Genomic DNA, 23155 nt, shown 5'->3' with positions numbered 1-23155 from the left:
TATTTTTGGCGATTTCTACAGAAACACTCTGTGGATGTACCCCGGAAACGTTCCTCTCTTGATTTCCTAAACGTGCAAATAGCAAGGATGCTCAGTAGTGCACTATGTATGTCATGTTTATTTTTAGCTGGAAGGTAGATTCAACTACATATCTTACAATCCTTATTGCAAAGCAAGAACTCTGAATTTTGATTTCTCTTTTTCATAAACAGCGATTTGCTTACTGTTAGCACTTTGCATTTTCGTATTGCCGTTCGGAGCTGCACACCAGAGTGAACGTATTGAATTTCTCCGATTTCATTCAGACTCAACATGATGTTTGACGAGACAGAAACCGTTGGAGCGCTGTTCCCTGTCGCACAGACGGTTGGATTCCGAATGCTCATGAGAGTTGTCTGCTCCGGCGCCACGTGCGTCATCATTCCCGAAGGAACAAGCTTTGACGAGACGGTGGACGTCGTGCGGAGACACAAGGTAAAACAGTTCGTCTATACTGTATATACAAAAACAAAAAAAAAAACTGAATATTGTACTATCTGTTATTATTGCTGCGTGCGAATTGGCAACGCACGCGACTGCCACGCGGAGAAGCGAAGTTCAAACCTGCTTGGCCACGTTTTCCTTTTACCGATTTGTGCTTTTCCACAAAGTTACAATCCATTGTCGGATGTTCCGAGTGACATTCGGTGAATATAAGAATATTTATTTGTTTAAAATTCAGCCTCTAAGTACTTGCTGGAAATGCTTCTAAAGTTTAGTTGGGCGAAAATGATGGTTTCAGCTTTACATTTGAAGCCTAAATACCATTTCATGGTACTTTTCAATAACCACATGAGTGTTGCAAAATATTCTTTTTTTGTGCCTTCTGATCTTTCACCTTTTACTGGCCAATGTGTGATCACGTGCGAATGGCCCGGATCCAAGCTGATCAAGTGCTCACCCTATAATAAATAATTTGCTCTTCTCCCGGACAAAAATGAATAAATAAGGGAATATAAATGTCGTTAGTGAAAACCTGTAATGTTGTTGATCGTGTCCACTGCGCACGTTCGCATTAATTTGCGTCCTTACCGCCAGCATCGAAGATGTTAGATCAGTTGAAATAAAAAATAAAATGCAGACAGACAGACAAAACTGCTCAAAATCAGCGACGCTTTTTTAAGTAATGTTATAATCCTTCACGCGGTCTTTTGCTATTGTACATATTTGAGTACACCGTAAATTGTTTCTTAATAAACACTGTGCACGGACATTTCAGAGGTGATTTCATCATTGTGATGAACATGAAAAAATATGTTACACGTTTGCTCAAAGAAAGGCCTTCGCCGGTATTCTGAGTATGACGTTCATGCACGCTTATAGTATCACTAAGTGGTGTGTGTTATTTTATTTTTATTTATTTTTTTATTTATCAATACTGCCAGCCCAGTTTAGGGCCAAGGCAGGTGTAAGTTACACATTGTCGATTGGCACACTGACATCTGAATTGCATACGAACAAAATATATAAAATAACGAAATTTTCTTCCTATGCAGTCAATGCACGAAACCTTAACCCCCTTTCCTTCATTTGACACAGTAACATGCATATAAAATAGTAAGCCTCACACATCTGTTTTCATTGAACTTCATGACTAAACAGCAGTCAAAAACATTCTTAGCACTGAAAAATGATTTCTACAGCTTTCGCAAAAGAAGAGAATGAATCAATGTGAACAACATAACCGGGAAGACTGTTTCATAAATCAATTGTATGCACACAAAAAAAGATTGTTTATAACTATTTATTCGGGCATTAATGCACTCTTAAAAAAAAGCAAATAGTATTTACTAGCTAAGAGGTAGTAACCGCTTGTCACATATGTTACTAGCTACCTAGTAACCGCAAGTAGTAAAGGTGAAGCTAGTAACGGTTACTAGGTCAAGAAGCTAGTGACTGTTCCTAGCCTCAAAGTATAATCCATGCACTTTACTACCTCTACCTAGTAACTAGCGCTATCTCCCTACGGGAGACCGAAAACGCCACTAGTCACGTGATTTTCGGTGGAGAAAAAAAAAAGATGTGGGGTTATGCTGCTTACCACCAGGTGGCAGGCGCAACAAAAATTGGAACTGGAAATGAGTAATCCAGGTGGCGCTATTCACCGTCTAATTAAACGTGCACAAAAAGGAAGCCGATTATTTAAAGTTCATTACAATCCTTGCAAGTAGATGCATATACACATGCACATCCACAGGTGACATGCAAATAGGACACGCTACGACACGCTTACGATAACCACTCTAACCTCTAACTTAGCGGGGTGGGGGGGGGGGGGGGGGGGGCGGGGGGCGGCGGGATTGAACCCACGAAGTTCCCAGCGAAAGCTTTCGCTCCACGCTCCGTACTGTGACGCGTTAGCCCACTCGGCCACTTCCTCCCCGCTAACTTCCTTGACTGCCCATGAGTCGTTTATACTGACCATTTGAGTGCGTAAACTTGTCGTCGTGTATCGGCACGTCAGTTTTTTGCAGTCGCTAGGTCAGTTGCGCGACGAGGCAAACCGCATGAAATCTACGGGAACACGCGGCCAAGGCGATGAGTGATGTTTCCTAGAAATAAAAAACCGAGCGACGCGACGGGTGACCGTGAGAAATCGCCGTCGCTCGTCGCTGTCTCCGTGGCTCGTCTCGTCGTTCGCTAAATCGCTTACATGCGGTTCAGCCTTTAAAACGAATGCGGTCGCCGACGGCGAGAGAGTGTTTTCTTGCCGTCTCCCACGGCGCACCAAGGCTCTAATTGACGGAGAGTACGACGGCAGCTGCACTCATTTCGCGTGCTGCGCTACAAAAATGCTTGCAAAATTAATACCGCGTGCTGCTCCCATCTTAAGTTTTGTAGTGCATTGACGATTAAAGATTTGAGCGTGTTGGTGATCTAAATTGACTTAAAACGAAATAAACACACACAAGGACGAAACAGACGACACAGCTTTCGACTTGCAACGACATATTTACTGGGGCAGCTAGCCGCTCAGAGCACGACATCGCCTCCCCAAGTCGAGCTCTATGCGGATAGCCGCCCCAGTAAATCTGTCGTTGCAAGTCGAAAGCTGTTTCGTCTGTTTCGTCCTTGTGTGTGTTCCTTTCGCTTTAAGTCAACATTGACGAATGCTCGCGTTTTTGGGGAAGATATAAGCAAATTAAAAAAATACTCGCAGAATGCCAAAACTTTCTTTTTCCATGAGTCCCAAAGCTACATACACTATTTACGACGCACATCAACGGTTCTGACAGTGCACTGTCACGACCGAAGACAGCTCAATCAGAATCATTCCACCACCGAGCACAAACAAACCGTGAAGAAATTCTCAGTATCAAGTAGGAGGAGGCAGAGAAAAGCTTCTTGGATGACGAAACCCAATCCAGTGACAGCAGCAACGGCTTGTTAAACTACCCTCAGAGCAGTCCAGGTCCACGCACACACTCGCCCCGACGAGCGCACGAACGTTAACTATGCTCTCCAACACGGGAACACGAGAACTGCACTTGACACAAGGCAAAAACAGCAGGTTCACATCGGAGAAATTAGCGTCTTGCGAACTCCGACTGCCTCCAACTTGCTTGTCGTACAATGTTACCGGGCGTCTCTTGTAAAAAAAGAAAAAACAAAACAAAAAAACATGTTTAAAAATAAAATACAGAATAAAATTTTCGTGTTTTCGGAAACGCTTTTAGTACGTGCTACGTGGCTATTTTCATCCAAGTTCAAACCAAAATGAAAATATAAACGCTCACAAACGAAGGCAAACGAAAAGGAAAGAAAGTAAGCCGCATGGCCATTGCATGAACAATGGCTGCTGCCACTGATCTCTATTTTAGTAGGCTGGATCGCGGATCGGGAGCCCGTTGGTGTCGCCACCGGCAGCCATCGTTTCACACCAGGCAATACACGCAAGTCTATGGGAGAAACGCACAAAAGTATGCATATTGAAGCATGTACGCTGTGCTCGGAGGTGAGTATTTTATGGTGCGCTGCGATCCTTATGTCGGGTGTTTGGAGATCGAATCAATATTTTTCAAACGTTCGGTCGCCGAATAAAAAAATCAAACGTACCGGAGCACCTACGGCTAAGCTAGCAAGCTTGCTCTCGTAGCGGAGTAGACAAAGGAACTTGCCGTCAATAAGACCGTCCTTAGGGAAGCTCAGAAGTTGATGAATGACAAAGAAGTTTCATCTCGACAGCGGCTTTCCGGGAGTGAGCGAATTCCGCGTAGCAAAGCCTTCGAGCTTGTCGTCTGCTAAACCCCAACTCAACGAAACCGCCACCGACTTCGTGGTAACTCTAGGTAACTCTCGCCTCATTGAGCTGCACTACAGCGGAGTCACTCTCGACCACAAAATATTTATTTATAAGAACTGCGAGGGCTTTCAGTTTTAATCTTTGTATGCAAGCTATTTCACGGGCTTATCGAAAAGCATCCAAAAAGTTTCAGTGCCGACAACAGCTTAGAAACAGGGGAAAACGTCACTTTTTCTCGTTTTTTCCCGTAGGGGCCTATGCATTGGCTGGTGTCAATCAATGGCCGCCGGTGGCGACACTCGGCCCCAGCTGCCGAGGCCGCGGTCCGCGATCCAGCCTACTACAATAGAGATCAGTGGCTGCTGCTCTCGCTGCAGAGCTGGCTTCTACGACGTGCTGGTAGGGAGGCTGCGATCGTTTTAAAGTCAGGTCCAACCCTTAAACATAGGGTGACCACCCGTCCCGCGACTCGCGGGACTGTCCCGCATTGAGGGCTCGTGTCCCGCGTCCCGTGAGAAATTCCCAAATCTGCGAAACGTCCCGCATTTCACATTGTCATAAAATTTGCTCTGCAACTCAACCCAACAACGGGGCACGGGGAAGTGCGGGGGGTCGCTGGGAATCGTATGAATCGCAATGGTACGCCATTTTCTATCCAAGCATAGCGGGAAGCGGCCGTCGTTCTTGCAGGAGAACCGACGCGCATGCGCCGTTGTGCCTCTCCCCTTGGTGGCAAAATTTTGTGAGAGAAAATTGTTCGCCAAAATTTTAAATATAAGGTGCTGTCATTATTTTTATACCGCTGTGCCAATGCAAAAATGCTGCTAAATGTTTTTTTTTGTTTTTCTGAAGGCAAAAAGCTTGCAACTTACAGCGGTCGAAAAAGAAAATAATGTTAAAATGTGCGTAGGACCATGCTGAATACCCGAAAAATATATACTGCTTCTTAATTTCATTTGATGCACTGAGTTCTGCTGCAGTTGATTTTTATACTTTTAACTTCGACACATTTAATAACATGGATATATCCCTGAGAATGAAAATTATTTTAGATTAATTACTGCAATGCAATTTGCGGGTGTATAAACAGCACAATATATTAAATCTGTTAACGGAGCCTCGTTTTGTGTTGTGCTCGTAACTTCCTCTCCTCCCTCCCTCCCCTCCCCCCCCCCCCCCCCTCCCCCCCCCCCCCCCCCCCCCCCCCCCCCGGTCCCGTGTGTCTCGCATTTCGCTAGCAGATAGGTGGTCACCCTACAAGTTAAACATGCCCCCTCATACAATATTCGACGCTACGATTGCGTGTGGACACCTCCCCCTGCGATCCGAAACAGCAAGTTCGCCGCTAACGCTGGCAATCGGGCATGAAGCTAGCGCCGCCGTCTTCTCGGTGCCTTTGCGGTAGTAAATAGCTAGTAAAAAGGTAGTAACAGTCAGAAAAAGGTATTAACAGCTGCATTTTGCTAACTTTTCACTACCTATCGCGTGTTTGAGCTAGTAAATAGTTAGTGAAAGGTGGGTAACAATCAGAAAGAGGTAGTAACTTCTGCAGTTACTAGATTTTTACTAGCTTTTTTTTTAAGAGTGTGGGAGCTACGGTCTTTGAGTGATGCAAACATTCGCAGTATAAGCCTCTTTATTTTAAATATTTCAAGCTATCTGTTTTCGTACTGTTTTTGAAAATAGGGAAGAACAACTTGACCCGTTGGCACGCTCTTCTGTTTGCCAGAGGATTGATATTGGCTCTCGTTTTAACTCCCGTGACAGACGTGGTTGGTCTGAAATCCGAAAGAATTACACGCACCGCTAGTGATATAACATCTTCCAGTTCTTTGACCGGAGAGCTCAGCCATGGGCTCCTTACTGCAGGCGTGTATTCGAAGCCAGGTCTAAAGATTGATTCATGTGCGAAAATTTCACAGAAGGAGGATATTTGCCTAGTGTTCTTCTGAGGTAGCACAATTTGTCTGTTGCACGCTCCTTAACCTACTCCATATGTTGTTTTTTCTTCATCCTAGCTCACTCGATAAAATCACTCCCAGATAGTCAAGCTGTCAACTTTCATCAGCTGTACGCTGTGAACCTCATAACCAAAGTTTAGTACTTTTTTGTTGAAATATGCATGTACTGTGTTTTAGTAATACTAATATTTACGTTATTCTCATGACACCAAGACGCGATGCTGGCCAACACATCCTTCACTTCTATTTGGTCTCGTACTGTACAAACTCGAGTGTAAATAACGCAGTCATCGGCAATCATTCTTAACTTAATAGGACCATGAGTGGTGAATTGGAACAAGCTGCTAACAAAGGCAAAAGAAAAAAAAAAAAAGCTGAGTCGCCAGGGGTACCCCGGAATAAATCTCTAATAATCCTGAAAAGGTACCATTTACATCCTCGAACTGTTGGTGGTTTGAAAGGTATGCAGTAATCCATCGAGTCAGACACGAGGGAACTCCGAGGTCTATTAATGTCTTAATTAGTCTACGGTGAGGTACTCGGTCGAACGCCATCGACAGGTCAATGAACAGCGCATCAACCTGCTTACGTTTATTACCGCAAATAGATAATTCATGATAAAATTCAATTAACTCGGCCACCGTTGACAGGCCTCTGCGGAAACCATGTTGGGTGGTGTTTAGAATATTATGGAGGTCTAGGGAAAAAGAACGAGTTTTTTAGCTATGATGGGTTGAAGTAACTTGCAGGATGCGCACGTCATGGATATAAGACGATAATTATCCATCGAGTCACCTCTGCCAGATTTATTTACACGACCAACCCTAGCGACCAGCCCCGTAAGGTAGCAGTAGCACAAGACTACCAAACCGCAAGCTGCTTTTGGATTTAAAACGCATTCCATTTCTTTTTTGGTTGAAGTGCTCGTGTGACCGAGAGGGAGACCGGGTGGGAACAGTGTTGCCAACTCAAAAATTAAAAACCTGCAGTCGGAATCCCGAAAACCGCTAAAAAACCGCTAAATCCAAAACACAGCGCAAAACGACTGTTTAGACACTTTTTTTTTTTGCTTTAATTCTTGACAAAGGTATAAGAACAGTATAGATCACATCAATGCCATCTGAAAAGAAGCTTTCCTTTTGTTTTGACTAGAAATCTGTCACGCCACGCCACAGTTCACCCGGGTGATCCCAAGTCGAAATTGCAGAGTGAGCGCATACGAACATGGCAAGGGACCCTTCAGCAGTGCGTGACTAGTCAGATCCGTTCAACTCGTAGAGTCGTCTGCTAGGAGAAAGGTGCAGCGGTCGAAACATGATTCTTCGTTGCAGCGTGCGCGACCAAATACACATTCTTCGCAGATAGTTCTGTTTTGAAATAGCGGCACCTGGCTCGTCTGCTATCACCAGGAACCTCCAGCAGCCAGTCTTCAAGTTTAGGGTCTTATAGCCAGTCTTTTCTAAACTTTTGAGCGTAGTTCACCACGCCCATTTCACGAAACGGTGACAAAAACGTCAAAGGAAAATTGGAACATTCATGCTGTTCAAACGTGCGCGCACAAAACAGGTAGGCATGTTCCGACATTCGTCGCCCTAATGTTTTGATGACGTCACAAGCGTTACTCTCACAAACCAGAACATTACTGAGAGTAAGCGAAGACGACTGTGGCTTATTATCCTTGTCTTTATGGATATGAAAGGCGCATAATTGACAGTAAATCGATATAACTTGTATATAGCTAAAAAAACCGCCAAGGTTTCATAAAACCGGCTAAAAATCCCGCCGCCCGCAAAACAATAATTTATCCCGCTAAACAGAACCAAAAACCGCTAAGTTTAGCTTGAAAACCGCTAAATTGGCAACACTGGGTGGGAACGAGAACGAGGGGGGGGGGGGGGGGAGGGGGAGAGAGGGAGCCGCGAGCCGCACTTTAACACGCGAAGAGCCGCATGCGCCTCGCGAGTGACAGCTTGGCCATCCCTGGACTGGCCAGTCATTCGGCAATGCTGAATCTTTGATTGATATAGAAAATATAGGTACGAAGTATTTGGCCGCCTATTCCGCATATCTTTTTAAGAAGACATCTGGCAAAACATTATTTTCTAAAGATTTCTTTTCGTCGAGTGAAAGGAACAGTGAAATAATACTCACCTCAAATATAAGACTGCTCGTGACATCAGAAGTTGGAATAATAACGTGCTGACTTGGCCCCCTTGTAAATACAGACTGAAAAAGAAATTGCCTGAATTAAACTCCTATTCTTGCCTTGTCACTCACTAAGTCGCCGTCGACGCATATCTGTTTAATGGCACTTTTTGTTGCTGATAGGTGACGCCGAAACTTTTCGGGGTCAGATAACAAATATTCAGGTAGGGTCCCTGCGTAATGTTTTCTTAGACAACTTCAGTATTCTTTTTCGGTTCCCAGCCTGCTGATTTACATCATTCGAACGGCGCTTGCTATGCATTTTCAGCTCCCGTTAGGCGAGCAAACGTTTGCGCATGATCCACGGGTTCTGGCGTTTTCTCTTTTTTTTTTTTTTTTTATGGGAATAAAGTGAGGAAGACGATGGCCTCCTACACCCTTGAATCTTAACCGCATTTCATTTACGTCAGAGCACTGATCGAAGCCATCGAGATACTGCTCAAGATGGTCAATAAATGATTCGTCATTTGCCCTACCAAAATCATAGTACATATTTTTTTCAGCATGGTTATCCTTAGAAACGGAAACATCGCACCTGGACATTACTAGCTCGTGATCCTATATGACGTTATGAACAAAAACGTCACAATAATTGAAATTAATAATAACAAAGAAAGGGTCTAGTAGTGAACGTGTCAGTAACACACGTTGGTTTTTTAACTAGTTGACAGAGACCACGGTTGAAAGCCAATTCAAGAAGCGAATCGGACATCTTTGTGACCTGGACAGCCACACCACCAAGTGGCATCCAGGGCGTTAGAATCTCCTCCAATTATCAACTTATTTCTATTATTAGTGTTAAGATTCAAGTAATCTAGTATTTTTTTACTGTCTTCTGGAGGCTATCCCTGCTTTCTGTATACTGTCCCAAGAGTTATCCAAGTTCCAAAAAAGTACAACTTGTACCAAACACTTTCAGTGTAGCTGACATGCTTCGCAGGTTGACAGACTATGTTGTCTTCTATTGCTATAGCTACACTGCCACCTCGAGAACATCTATCCTTGTGGACTAATCTATATTTTGGAGGTGCCACCTCGCTGTCAAGAATATCTTCATTCATCCAGTTTTTTCGGTTATAATAAGAACATGTGGGGTCGTAGCAATATATTGTCACGAATGAAGAGGTGACGAAACAAAGATTAACCGAGGAAACTGAAACGTTTAATGAGGCGAACTTGTGCCCAAAACAAAAAGGGAAACAGAAGATAGCAACAGAGCGTCGCGAGCGTCGCAAGCGTCTAAGTCGCGTAACCGCAGGATTGAGCGCTGGGGCGAGACTGACTGCGGCTTGCCACGCGGAGCCCCTTTTGTACGCGCGTGGACTTCTGGAACAATCGGCGTAGAAGATTCGGCTAAGGTCAAATCTTCTACGCCGAATCTTCTACGCAGGGTAAAAGTTTCAGCTACGGAAAATTAGCGACATCCTTTGAAGAATGCCGCCTGCTATCTTAGTCCAAACAAGGCGGCGCTACCGTCGACGCGCGAATGTAAAAGAAAAAAAAAAACATAAAGATAAAAGGTGTGCACGTCAGAGGAGGAGGAAGAATATGTTGCTACCTTTTCTATTCAAAGGCATTAGGTTCGGCGCGTAGAAGATTCTAACCTCGAATCATCAACACGGCTCTCGAAATCACCAATCATCAACACGGCTCTCAAAATCACCACATTTTTGTTGATACCATTACAGTGTCAACAAAAATGTGACCCCGAAAAGCCAGGGCCCGGAATCGAACCCTGGCTTTTCGCGTGGAAGGCAAGCGCGATAACCGCTAGGCTTTTTTTTTTTTTTCTTTGATAACCGCTAGGCCACCAGCGCGCTGCCTACTTGATCAGCTGCGCGCGCGGCATTATTCCCCCCGTTAAAAAAGTGCATCGGGACGATGCACAAGACGTATTGTCGTCGTTGCCTTCATCGGTTGGCACGTGAGGCAGCATGTGTCGAGCATCCTGGTAACCGCCCGGCCGTGTACTAGTTGAAACGGCGTCACTCCCGTGGTTCCTTGAACCGATGTGTTGTACGCAAACGTAACGTACGGCAACACCTCGTCCCACGTCTTGTCTTCCACGTCGACGTACATGGAGATCATGTCGGCGATTGTCTTGTTCAGCCGCTCCATTAGTCATTTGGTCTGCGGATGATAAGCGGTTTTCGTCGATGGCTGGTGAGACTGAGCCGGAGAACCTCTTGAGTCAGCTGAGCAATGAAAGATGATCCTCAATCTCTGCTCAGCACTTCGGTTGCGACGTGTCGAAGGAGGATGAAATCGAAGAAAAACTTGGCGAATTCCACCGCTGTTCCTGGTGACAGGGCTTTTGTCTCGGCGTATCGTGTAAGATAATCGGTCGCCACAATAATCCACCGGTTTCCTTGCGTCGATGTTCGGAACGAATCCCGGTGAAAAGCTCACCGGACAAAAGCTCACCGCAAAACCGGCAGATGCGGAGAAAAGCTCACCGACCGTTAAGCGTATGCGGAGAAAAGCTCACCGATTTTTTTCTTCTTTTCATATGGAGGCTGTGGGATCATGCGTAACATATATATAAATTTATTATCACTGAAATTCGTCAGCTTTGTAAAAAAAGATGTCCTTTTTTTGTAATATTTGTTCAAGCTTATTGGTATATTGCTCCCAAATCAATATTTGCGGGTGAGTGTTTTCTGTTGCTTACTGTCTAAGCAACGAAAGCCTAACTGTAAACTTTATGAACTTAAACAACAGGAAAAAGTTCGAAAACTTAATAATGTCCGCCTAAAACCTAAAAATACAAACTGTAAATGCCGAAAATCCGAAAGTGCATGCGCAACAACGCGGTGCCGGAAATTCTCTTTGGAGCTTTTGTATAACCTTCGCAAACAGGATAAAACAGTCAGTAAGATGATCGAGGCATCTTTCTTCCACGAACATGCACGTTTTCTAGACGTTCGTAGTGCTGTTTCCACACGTTGCCTTTGTGTGATAGTGCCCCTCTACGGTGAGCCACCCATGTCCTTCAGAGCTGCATACTGTCATCGTTGTTACTCGTCACTATATAAGGACTAATCTTCTGTAAGGTAGCGAATAGGGCGAGTTGGTAAAGGTTACGCATGACGAAAACCGCTCAAACGACGACGACGCGGAGTGAAGAGAACAAACACGACAGGACGAAGCTGTTGTCGTAACTAAAGTTTTGTTAGTGAAATTAACAGAAAGAAAACAGCGTAGCCGACACTGATTACATCAACGAACACCTACTTATCTATCAGGCACTACAGAATATTTGGAACTGAAACGGTTCACACACCGCTATTTATGTTAGCTCGCAAAGAACAAAGCTCTTTATCTGACAGAGCTACCGACGGCGCACTCTAAGCTGTGAATAAATTGTTCTCTTTTTTTACTGGTGTACGATGTTCTGATCTTATACCCTTGCGGCTTCATTAATATACCAAATGGGTTATTACTAATCTCCGAGGAATTAGTAAATATGCCCAGTGAACTTCTAGAATATTACAAAAAAGAGGACATATTTTTAATGAAGTGAAGAATGCGAATTGTGTTAAATTGCCCCGCCTGACGCAGAATCCGCTAAGTTAAAAAAAAAAGAAATTGGTGAGCTTCTCTCCGCATCCGCCCAAAGGCCGGTGAGCTTTTCTCCGCATCTGCCGGTTTTGCGGTGAGCTTTTCTCCGGTGAGCTTTTCTCCGTTGAGCTTTTCTCCGCCGCCCGTTTGGAACGACCTAAGTAAATCCATTCCGACCTGATGGAAGGGCGTAGCCGGTTGCAGATATTGACTGCAGGAGTCCTACTAGCTTCGTTGGAGGCCCCTCACGTCGTTGGCGTCATGACACGACCATGTGTGCAGATAGACTGTTTTCGGGAGTCTTGGCCAGCAGGTCTTGCCACGAATCCGGGCGAGCGTCCTGCTGTGGCCAAGGTGTCCAGCCGTCGGGTCGTCGTGTCATGCTTGAAAGATTTACTCTCGCAGGCTGGCAGGAATAACCAGCAGGCAGGCAGGGTTGCTCGTTCTGAAGTTCTTTTTGAAGAGCACGCCTCACCGCAGAACGAAGCTTGACAAGCCTTGGGCCAAGACTCGCGGAACTGAACTTCCTTGACCCTCAAGGTGGCCGATCACGACGCGAAGTTCCCGGTCGTCTCGCTGAAGTGCTCCCATGTCGGCTTCTGTAACTGCGCCGAGAAAGCGGGCGTCATCGTCGTCGTCGGTGCTGTCGGGAAGAGATTCGACCGGAGCCCTTGACAAGCAGTCGGCGTCGTTATACTTGCAGCCAGACTTATGCACAATGGTTACGTCGAATTCTTGCAGTCGAAGACTTCAGCGATTGAGGCGTCCTGAGGGGTCCTGGAGGTTGGCGAGCCAACAGGGAGCGTGGCGGTCCGTGACAACGCGGAACGGGATCCCATACAGGGACGGGTGGAACTTGGTTAACGCCCAGATTACAGCGAGACATTCCTTGTCGATCGTCGAGTAATTTTTCCCTGCCTTGGACAGTGCCCGGCTTGCGTAAGCGATCACCCTCTCTGCTCCGTCTTGTCTTTGGACGAGTACAGCGCCGAGTCCGGCGTTGCTGGCGTCCGTGTGAACTTCCGTTTCAGCTGATGGATCGATATGTCCGAAGACAAGGGGCGACTGGAGTCTTTCCTTCAGTTCGTTGAGCGCTTGTTCTTGCTCCTCCCCCCACTGGAAGTTTACGTCGTCCTTCGTCAAATGCGTGAGTGGTGCAGAAATCTTGGCAAAACCGCGAACGAAACGTCTGCAGTAAGCGCACAGCCCAAGAAATCTTCTGACGGCTTCCGGAACGATCACGGCCATTTGAAATAAGTAACTACACCATTCTGTTAAGTACGGGAGTGGTTCTGGTAAAAGAGATTGGCAATTGTTAAGAAACGCTCTATTCTTGCAATTTCTTCAAATTTGCGTCCTAATTTAGTCATAAAACTTGGCACTGCGAGGGACACCGCAAAGACGAGACAGGAATCAAACGCAAGTGTGAGAGCAATCTGCTTTTTTAAATCGCAGCTCTTAAGCACGAAACACATGCGCGTCGAAACTGTCCGATCCGGCGTGCGAACTGCCGGAACGACGTTGGGAGGCTAGAGTTTTCGACGCACCGGAACGTCGGACGGGGGCTCCGTCCGGCGCCTGCGTGCGACCAACTTGCCAGATATCGCCGCACCGTTGTCCGATTTTCGGAGGGCCGCAGCCAATGACAGCACGGATGGCGCGAAGGTCATGTTGTCACGTGACTTTCTGACCGATCGGGCGAGGAGGCGCTACGTGGCTCGATGAAACGGATGTGGCGGTGCGCGGTGCGTCACGCGACGCGAGTCGTGGTTGTGAAGTAAACGGACGCCATCGAGTTTACCCGCACGCACAAAACGAGCTGCTGGTTTCGCGCGCCATACCAAGCCGGCCTTCTGGGACCAATCGAGACCGTCAAAACTCGAATATACTCCGTTTGACCTTATGATGGACAGCAGCGGACGCTACGAGCCATTCTAATGTCATGCGCGTGTCACGTGAACTTCGGAAGAGACGCCGCAATGCGCGCGGTACGCAGTCACGTGATGCACGCAGTGCTCGCTTCGCTGGTCCGCAGCGGTCCTAAGGTCCGCTGCGGTTCATCGCGATTAAGTGATGTTGAGCAGAAAAGTAGCTTCAAGGAAAACCTTCATACACGCATATTTTAGTAGAATGTAATATAAATATTGTGTTTGTTTTAAAGTCAAAAAAACCAAGAAGGGCGAGGGGATTATTTTTTAGTTTTTCTAGGCTGAGTGGCGCGAGTTATAAATACATCCATTAGCATCCGTCCATTCATTCGGTAGAGGGATACCCGAAACTGGACGGAGCTGAACGGAGCGACGCAACGACGCGTCAGAAACCATGTCTCTTGAACCGTCCTGCGCGGCGATTCGGAGCAGCCATCCTCCCGACAGTTCGCACGCCGGAGCGGACAGTTTTGACGCGCATGTGTTTCGCGCTTTAGGCGCGCGTTTCCGGCTTAAGCGGCGTCGCCGTCGGCGTTGGCGTAACCGCGAACACCCCCCCCCCCCCCCCCCCCCCCGATGACTTCGGGAGGACCTCGGGAGGACCTTGGGTTCCTTCGGGAGGACCTCGGAAGGGCCTCGGGTACCTTCGGTGACCTCAGGCCCCCCGACCTCCCCGAGGTCACGTGACCCGCCCCCCCCCCCCCCCTCCCCCGAGGAGAGGGAGTTGTGAACGGCTTCCAGTTGTATTTTTTGGTTCCCTCCCCCATTTAAGTGGTTGGTGCAATTCCATTAAGGTAACTCCTGGATGCATCACTACACTCTAATCATGGTAACTTTTGTAAAGGTGCACGTTTTCACATTTTTGTGCACCTATAAGTTAAAGGTTACACAAATGTAACCTTTACTAATGTAACTTTTGTAAAAGTTACAGTGGCAAAGGTTACCTCTAATTTACTTATAGAAAGGTTACCATCTCGTTAGCATTGTAACCTTTATAAAGGTATCTGCCCGCCAGAAAGTTATAGGTAACTTCCATGTGTTCGTGTAACCTTTGAGTGAAGCAACAGCTGGAATAAGAAATCCTTTTATTAAAAATGGCATTTTTGGCGAAAATTCACAAAAAGCATCCTGCTCGATTGTGATTTGACCCGTACAAAAATAGGACAACCCATAAAATAGTGAAAAACTAGAGAACAAAAAAAAAAATACTGTAATATACAAAAACGGCAATTGATTCCGAAGTATCACAATATACATAATCACAAATTCCCGAGTCTGGGATACATCAATAAAAAGCTGTGATATAAATTACGTCCATAATGTAAAGGCACTATTATCGTAAGCGGTTAGCAGGTATCGTAGCATATATGCACCACAAAGAGCGCTGTTGAACGGTGTACAAAGCACTTTAGAATCTAAGGCCATATTATATCAGTGCTAGCCGCACACAAAAAAAAGTTGAAAATTCGCTTAAAGAAAGCAAATAAACTCACGTTAAATCTCACTTCGACAGAAGCTTTGGCTTAACCAGCGTGGCCTTTACATCTATAGTTACGAAACCACACTGGCACTCGTACAAGAGAACCGAACAGGAAAAAAAATGACTTATGTAAAACGATGTGTAAACACAGTTTAGCTGCTGTACGATAGACATAATGAACATAAAATACAAGTGCTAAAAAATAATTCAAAACTGTAACTATAAAGTACATCACAGTTGTTAAAGGGAAACTATAATAAGAGCTCTTAAATGGATATATAGGCAGCACGGAAAACACAAGTGTATGAGCTATAGAGTTGTTAATTTTTTTATGGTCTCCTACCCCATATTATAACACATGAACCTGTTAGTAAAACCTAAACCATGATTCGGTAGAATAAGGTGAACTTAAAGTGAACGGCACTTTAAAAATGACAACATTCACTGCAAGACAAGAAAAAGTATTCTGCGATTCAGAAGAGAGAAGTCAAGGAACCAGACGACATTTACTTCCCCATCTCAGGACGCAGCCTATTTTTAATGGTATTTGCTTTCGAAAAGTTAACAGAAATTGTTCTTCTTCAACATAATGAGCAAATTTTTCAGCCGGTTCGTGAGCAGTCCACGGGGCACTTTTGTGTCAGGTAGAGTTATCTTCTGCAGTATAAGACGAGCACCGTTGAGAACGCTGGTGGGTAGTCAAGGTTCTTAATGTAGTACGTCAGCAGGCAGAAAATCAGAGCTCGCTCTAGATTTCCACCCGAGATCCAGATGACTTCTTCAGTACTGCCAGCATAAACGCAAGTGCGTTCAGCGCAGTATATATACACATGAGGTGCTGTCACTTGCAGGTTATTAGGCATTGCATTCTGTGGAATGGCAGATTATATTCCATGAGCATCCAGTAATCAACAAAGTTCCCCGCATAAGTGAAATAAGTGGTCCATGCATACATCCATTCTGTAGCCAAGCAAGAAATATTTTCCTCGTGCGCGGAATACAGCACCAAGAACTTGTCATGCATAAATAAGCCCATAAGCATCGAAAATATGAATGCAATTCTAGAACTTACGTCTTGAACACTTATATAGCGATACACTGAAGGCTTGCGTAAATCAAGCATTAAAAGCATGCACGGTACCACTTTTCTCAAAGGTATGTGATCTGGCAGTAATTAGTGGTAAATTATTATCGTACCGGTAAAATGTAAACTTAAAAATCAGAAAGCAATAAAAAAAAATCTGCATCGAACTAGCGGTTCATTTAGGACAGTGATTGGCTATTAAGGCGCGACTTTCAGTAAAATAACGGGATTTTTTAATATATATTTGCGAGCATGTTGCGCCCACCAACCTTTCGAACAATCAGGATGATACGGCTGTTGCACTTCACTCGGTCCATTTATCCCTGTGCCAACTATTGGTAGAATAGGTGGCACAGTAAGTCCTTGCTTTGTGTCACCTATTGGTAGAATAAAAATAAATAAATAAACGTGACGGAATAATTCCACAACAAAACGAGATAATTGTTTGTCCTACACCGTTCATTCTGCACCACACCTTAAACGAGCAGGATGTTTTATTTCTTGACTAAAACAGGGATATATGCCTATATCAATTCTGCATGCCACACATTAAATATTTTCTTGTACTCTGAACGTAGTGCGAAAAGTTTCTCAAGCTTGCGCCTATGTAAAATGCACAAAAGCACGCATATCCCCACCGCGCGCGCAAGCATGTAAATAGGCAGTAATTAGTCGTGCATTACCACCACACCGTTCACTGACGACACTAGACAGCTACGGCAGGGCTCATCTACAGGCATTACACATAAAAAGAGCTAAATCGACACAGAGTGCCACGAGGACAGACATGCGCTCGTATAAAACGGCTCAGAATCATTTTGGTCCTAAATGCACACAAATAACGAGCTTTGAAAATGAGAGCTCGCACGTCGCTACTGCAACGGTTCCGCTAGGAAGAAACGTCACTTACCCAAATCGGTGATTCTTCCGTGAATGCTTGGGCAGTGATTGCAGAACTCACAACGAATCTTTGCCGCGCTTTCGTCTGATGGGCACACGACGACGTAGCGCTGACAGACACACAAGGGCTCCCTGCAACTGCCGCGCAGGACACCCCACATGTCCCTGCTGGTTAGCGACATAACTGCTTCCGTGGTTTGTCGAAACAGACCGAGAGTCTTCCAACCCGCTCCGAACAGAGTATTGGCGCAAGAAATGTGCCGCCAAAAAATGGCGCTCAAACGGCCCGGGCGCACGCGGGACAGCCGCGACAGCGGTCACTCATTCCCGCCGTACTGACTTCCCAGCATGCAACACCGCTAAGCAACTCAGGCTTTCACAGCCATTGTTCTTCTTTGCTCTTCTTTTTATTGCGAAAGAATGCTGCCAGCAAGGCGTCCGAAAAAAAAAAAAAAAAAGAAAACATCGCCTGATGAGAGTCCCTCTTTCACCAGGAGAGGGAAACAGCAGAGGAGCGCGTCGACAAGGCCACCAAGGCTCCGAGGTTTCATTTTTATAGTTTTAGTTTTAACACGAAATAAGTATAGTTCTTTCGCGTTAAAACTAAAACTATAAAAATGAAACCTCGGAGCCTTGGTGGCCTTGTCGACGCGCTCCTCTGCTGTTTCCCTCTCCTGGTGAAAGAGAGACTCTCATCAGGCGATGTTTTCTTTTTTTTTTTTTTTCGGACGAGAGTGCATAGGTTACTACGTTATTCATACGTTACTGCACAGAAGTTACATGGCTCTAATTCTCATGGTAACATTTGCATCGTCAAATTTTGGCTGTTGTAACCTTTAGTCACCGCAAGAATAACGAAAACACGAAAAATAAACGACTTGTAACCTTTATTTTATAGGTTGCTCACTACTAAAAGTTACGTTAAAGGTTACCATGATTAGAGTGTAAGAGAAACAAATGTAAACTGAGGTACAGCCCTCTTTGTCGGCGCCATATCGCTTATTTTTGAATTTACAGGAATAGAGTTTATTTATTCAAAATACTTCAAAGGCATTTCGACATTACATGAGGGGGACAGTACAGCTGAATAAAAACATGACAAAAATGTACGGCACATGCCGCACTGTATGTTCTCATCAGTACAATATCACAGGTGTAAGTATAAGTCAGTTATTACAGAAGTAGGTATTACGAAAAACGCGTAAACTAAGAAACGGAACATACATATAGACATTATTATCCCAGATGTTCTAAACACGGACGTACAATAATCATTTCATATTCAGTCACCAAACACAATGAGCTGGCTTTCACACACGAGAAATGAATAGATAAAAAGATTTGACATTGTTATTTATGCTAAAAAATTGTTGTTATCCCTGACATCAAAAGTTTATGATCAGGAATAGACACTATGGATCCGGGAAGATCGTTCCACAGTTAGATGGCACGTGGTAAGGCAGAAATGTTGAATGCTAATGTTGTCCCAAAAACACGCATGAAGCTCTTAGTGTTAAAGACTCGTGATCCTCTATTAAGTTGTTCTAGAAGAGAGCAGTAAGTTCCACCGGGGCATTGTCTGTGGATTAAGCATAGAACAAAAATTCTACGGCTCGTTTCCAGAAAGTAAATCTAATAATTTCGTTTGATTGATGATATGCTGTCGAAACGCGAGTATGATGATGAAATAAAAGGAGCAGCTCGAATTTGAAAATATTCGATTTGAATAATAAGATAGGTTTGGTGAGGGGACCAGACGGGCGACAAGTATTCTAATTTCGGCCGGACATATGTTTCGTAAGATAATTTACGAAGGTGAGGGGGAGCAGATTTTAGATTGCACTTTAAATAAAATAGTGTACGGGATGGTTTAGCGGCAATCGTGCTTTATGTGGTATCAAAGAAAGATTAGAGGTTAGTTAAGGTACTCCGGCGATATTTTCATGGTCGCTGATTTGCCTCAAAATTGGCTCAACACACCAATAGACGTGGCTCTACGAGTTCCCCCAGTTTTGTCTGAAAAGAAAAAAAAAATTCACGAAGTTATTGAATTTTCGAATTTCTTTTTCAGCCTGTTTCTCAAGCCGGGAGCCCCTACTGGCTACATTGAACTGTGACGACAGAAATGGTACAAAGTGGGCAGTAAGCCATGTTCCCAACTGATTACAAGACGTTTGATGGTGGGAAAAGAATGTTTAGTAACTGATTCACTGAGAAACACGCAAAGAACACTCGACATACTCTGTTTAAGACTAGATGAACGACCTGAAAGTCTGTACCATGTGTAACGTCACACCACTGAAGAGCGCGCGAAAATTTGATTGCTGGTTTCGCATCATCTTCATTTACGGTTTTCTCAATTTCTATTTTGAATTTAGAGAAAATAAATAGCATACCATGACGACTGAAGCCCGGGTCGTCAGAAAATGCAATTTGTTTAGGTAGCTCGAAAAACGGCCGGAGTACCCCTTTATACTCCGGGGTACTCGCTAGCAGAGGCGTCGGCGACGGGCGCAATGTTAAGAGAATATGTCTAGCCTGAGTTAGATCGTCTAAAGATGAATGAAACAAGTTTGCATGTACCAGTGCTAAAGGTCATTTGCCTTTTAGTGCACCAGCGTACAACTTAGTAAACATCGCTTTGAAGATGCAGATGATCGTCAGGGTTGTTAAACATTTTGTTTAGCCCACAATCGTCAGTAGACGCACATCTGATGTTAATGACTGCAGGAGGTCGTTCATGTAGATTAGGTATAGAAGGGAGAAAACGACAGACCTTGTGGAACTAGGTTAAATCAAAAAGCTAAGAAGTGAAATTACCGGTTATGGTGGCCTCCTGTCTGAAGGAAAGGATGTTCCGAATCAAGTAAAGTGTTTGATCGTCGATGCGAAGTAAGGAAAGCTTAGATATTAGACGGCAGTGTGGCACGTGGTCGAACGCTTCGGTAAAGTCTGAAAAAGTGGCATTTGTTTGGGTTGGATATTTTCAAGATTAATTCTTGTTGTTGTTGTTGTTTCTCTTTTTGCCTGCAGATTACGACGCTTTTTGCTGACACCACAGACATGCACCGGCTTGCAACGCGCATGGTCCAGAGCGGAATGCGCCTTTCCAGCGTAAGGAACGTAGTAGTCATCGCCGTGCGCGTAACAGAAAAGGCCGCAGAAACGATATTTTCAGCGTTCTGCCTAAAAAGCTTCAGAAGCATGTACGGGGCGACGGAACTCTCAAATGTGATTTCCTGGATGCCACGCGACACAATGGAACATATGACAATCGGTTTTCCGGCTCCAAACGTGCAAATGAAGGTGGGTAAACCCCATTAAAAAGAAATATTAAAAGAGATCGCATGATTTGTATAATAAACACATCAGAACTTAGGTAAATCATATAAGGGGTCGATTAGTTCTTATATAATCAAAACAACATTGTCCCTAAATTATTAGTATCTTCTGTGGCGAACACAGAATCAGGAAACATTTCAAGCCTGGGAGACTGACGATTGGTCTGCAAGGACCAAATCGTTCCCTGATTTTGCGATCGCCGCATCCAACCGTCTAAGTGCACTTCAGCTCTTGACCATATTTCTCGTAATCTCTTGTATTTCATACCCAAGTTAGTTCATTACAAAGTTGTTATATATTCATATAGCTTCTGACATGTTTAATGGACCCATTCATACAACTTTGTCACCAGAAATGTAATGAACAAATGCCTATACTGGAAATAGTCTTTTATGTATAAAACTTAATGTCGCTTTTAATTTAAAAAAAAAAAAAACAGGTTGTTGATTTGGACACTGGAAAAGTTCTCGGACCTAAGGAACACGGGGAGCTCTGGGTTAAGTCACCCACAAATATGAGAGCCTACTACAACAACCCAGAGGCGACTGCTGAAGTGATCACTCCGGATGGATGGCTGAGAACAGGTACCGTATCGAATACTGGACATTTTTTTACAAGTTAATAATGATTTAATACCTATATTAATTTATTCACCGGCCTCAATACCCTGCAAAAACTATGTTCGCCTTATTTTGTCTCCAGGAATACTGGAGTATTAGCGTCTTGTCCCAGTGCATCAACGAGAAACCAACGTTGAGCCTCCTCAACCAGCCAAAACAAAAACGGGTTTTACAAAAAGCGGTACTGGAGGAGGTTGCTAAAGCATCCAAAAAAGATTTTTTTTTTCGCTGTACAACAATAGTTTGTGCCTTGCAAGTGGGCCAGGCCTTTGCATTTCCTGCTGCTAAGATGCAGGGACCACACGCGTAAGCGTTCCCTTCTTCCACGAACACCGACCCCGCAAGGTGGCGACTAGCCGCGATTTTCACGAGTCGTGCAAGAAACAGACGAAAGGTACTTCTAAGAAAATTATATGTATAGAGAAAATGTACATACAAGTCGAATCGCATCACCGCCGTCCGCATTCACCGGGTGCGATAACGCTCTCTCAAACTGATCTATACTGGGTGGGACCCCCCCCCCCCCCCCCTTTTTTTTTCCGGGTCCGAGAAAGCACGCACACCACGCTGTCCGCGTTGTACCGTCGTGGTCCCGATTCACCGAGACAGTCAGAACGGCTCTCTCGAGGGGTGCATTACCTTTTTGAAAGACTAACATATTTATAGAAGAGCACCAATAAGGGAATTATCTTAATTAGGTACCTATTCTCTGTGCCCCCCCCCCCCTTTTTTTATTTCCTGTGTCGCTAAACTATCTCAAAAAGAACATTACTCAACCTGTGTAGATATCTCTGTTTGAATGAATGAAGTGCGTCAAGGGCTAACGGCTGCGATCCCATTTTCAGGAGACATCGTCTATTACGACGAAACTGGAAGGTTCTACGTCGTAGAACGTATTAAGCAATTCTTTCACTGCATGGGACGGCAGGTTGCCCAGTCGGAAATCGAAGCCGTTCTGTTGTCTCACGAGGGTGTCGAGGAAGCAGCCGTTATCGACGTTCCACACTCGGAATACAGCGATGTGGCAAAGGCTTTCGTCGTCCTGAAGCCGTCTTACAGAGGACCCGGGAGAATCAGGACCCAGGAGCTGCAACAGTTCGTCGTGGGTAACGGAATTTCGTGATTTTAGCGGGTTACAAACGCTGCATACCAATCGACGACCTGATAGCCCCCTTTTCAAGTCCGACCCCATCTGACACCACGATCCGTCGGGGATAACAAAGCGGCGCCAAAATGTGCATCGTCACGGTTCCCATCGCCTTTATGCGTTGCCTAACACCGACTCAACCAATCACGCGCAGTGATTGGCTTATTTCTATCCTAGGTGGCGCGAGCTACCACCCGTTATAAACGGTACAGCCGTTAGCATCCATCCATCCATCTAATAAAAAACAACGCGATCCTGTTTTTTTTTTTTGTTTTTTTTTTTCCTTTGCGCGATTGGTTTAGCAGGTCATTCAAGCCCACAAAGGCGACAAGCGCCATGACAAGGCACTTCTAGCGCTGGATTATTGGCTCCACCGGTTCGTTTGCTTCTTGCACTGGGGTTGCGATCAAATCAGAACGCCAAACTCTTATTGTCTGATTAAAAAAAAAAATAAAACGGATAGACGTCAAGATATCCAGTATTGAGGTCTACCGACTATCCTATCAATTAAAGTCAATCAGAGCTCGGCGTCATTTTGACATCACGGCAACTACCGCGCAAGAAGCAGACGACTTGTTCTTCGCATAGCGCCGACTGCGGCCAAACTTCAGAGACAATAGAGGGTTTTAGGAAACATTTTTTACA

At 44.9% G+C, this 23155-nt stretch overlaps 1 protein-coding gene across 1 annotated transcript; it reads left to right on the top strand.

Annotated features, from left to right (window-relative positions):
* The first annotated feature begins 312 nt into the window (after positions 1 to 312).
* LOC120837105 (4-coumarate--CoA ligase-like 6) lies at positions 313 to 22486 on the top strand. Its single transcript, XM_042291539.1, has 4 exons — positions 313 to 474; positions 20435 to 20707; positions 21183 to 21327; positions 22209 to 22486. The coding sequence occupies exons 1-4, from the start codon at positions 313 to 315 to the stop codon at positions 22484 to 22486; spliced, it is 858 nt and encodes a 285-aa protein (XP_042147473.1).
* Positions 22487 to 23155: the final 669 nt, after the last annotated feature.

Source organism: Ixodes scapularis, unplaced genomic scaffold (assembly GCF_016920785.2).
Source record: "Ixodes scapularis isolate PalLabHiFi unplaced genomic scaffold, ASM1692078v2 PGA_scaffold2__306_contigs__length_199485367, whole genome shotgun sequence".
Lineage (NCBI taxonomy): Eukaryota > Metazoa > Arthropoda > Arachnida > Ixodida > Ixodidae > Ixodes > Ixodes scapularis.
The sequence above is the reverse complement of the archived record's forward strand: the minus strand, read 5'-3'. Positions and strand labels throughout refer to the sequence as shown.

What these genes read in the sequence shown, in the direction of transcription:
- LOC120837105 (XM_042291539.1), top strand. Translation starts at nt 313, where the DNA reads ATGATGTTTGACGAGACAGAAACCGTTGGAGCGCTGTTCCCTGTCGCA. An exon ending in CTCCAAACGTGCAAATGAAG is followed by an intron (nt 20,708 to 21,182) that starts GTGGGTAAACCC and finishes AAAAAAAAACAG; the next exon opens with GTTGTTGATTTGGACACTGG. An exon ending in GGATGGATGGCTGAGAACAG is followed by an intron (nt 21,328 to 22,208) that starts GTACCGTATCGA and finishes TCCCATTTTCAG; the next exon opens with GAGACATCGTCTATTACGAC.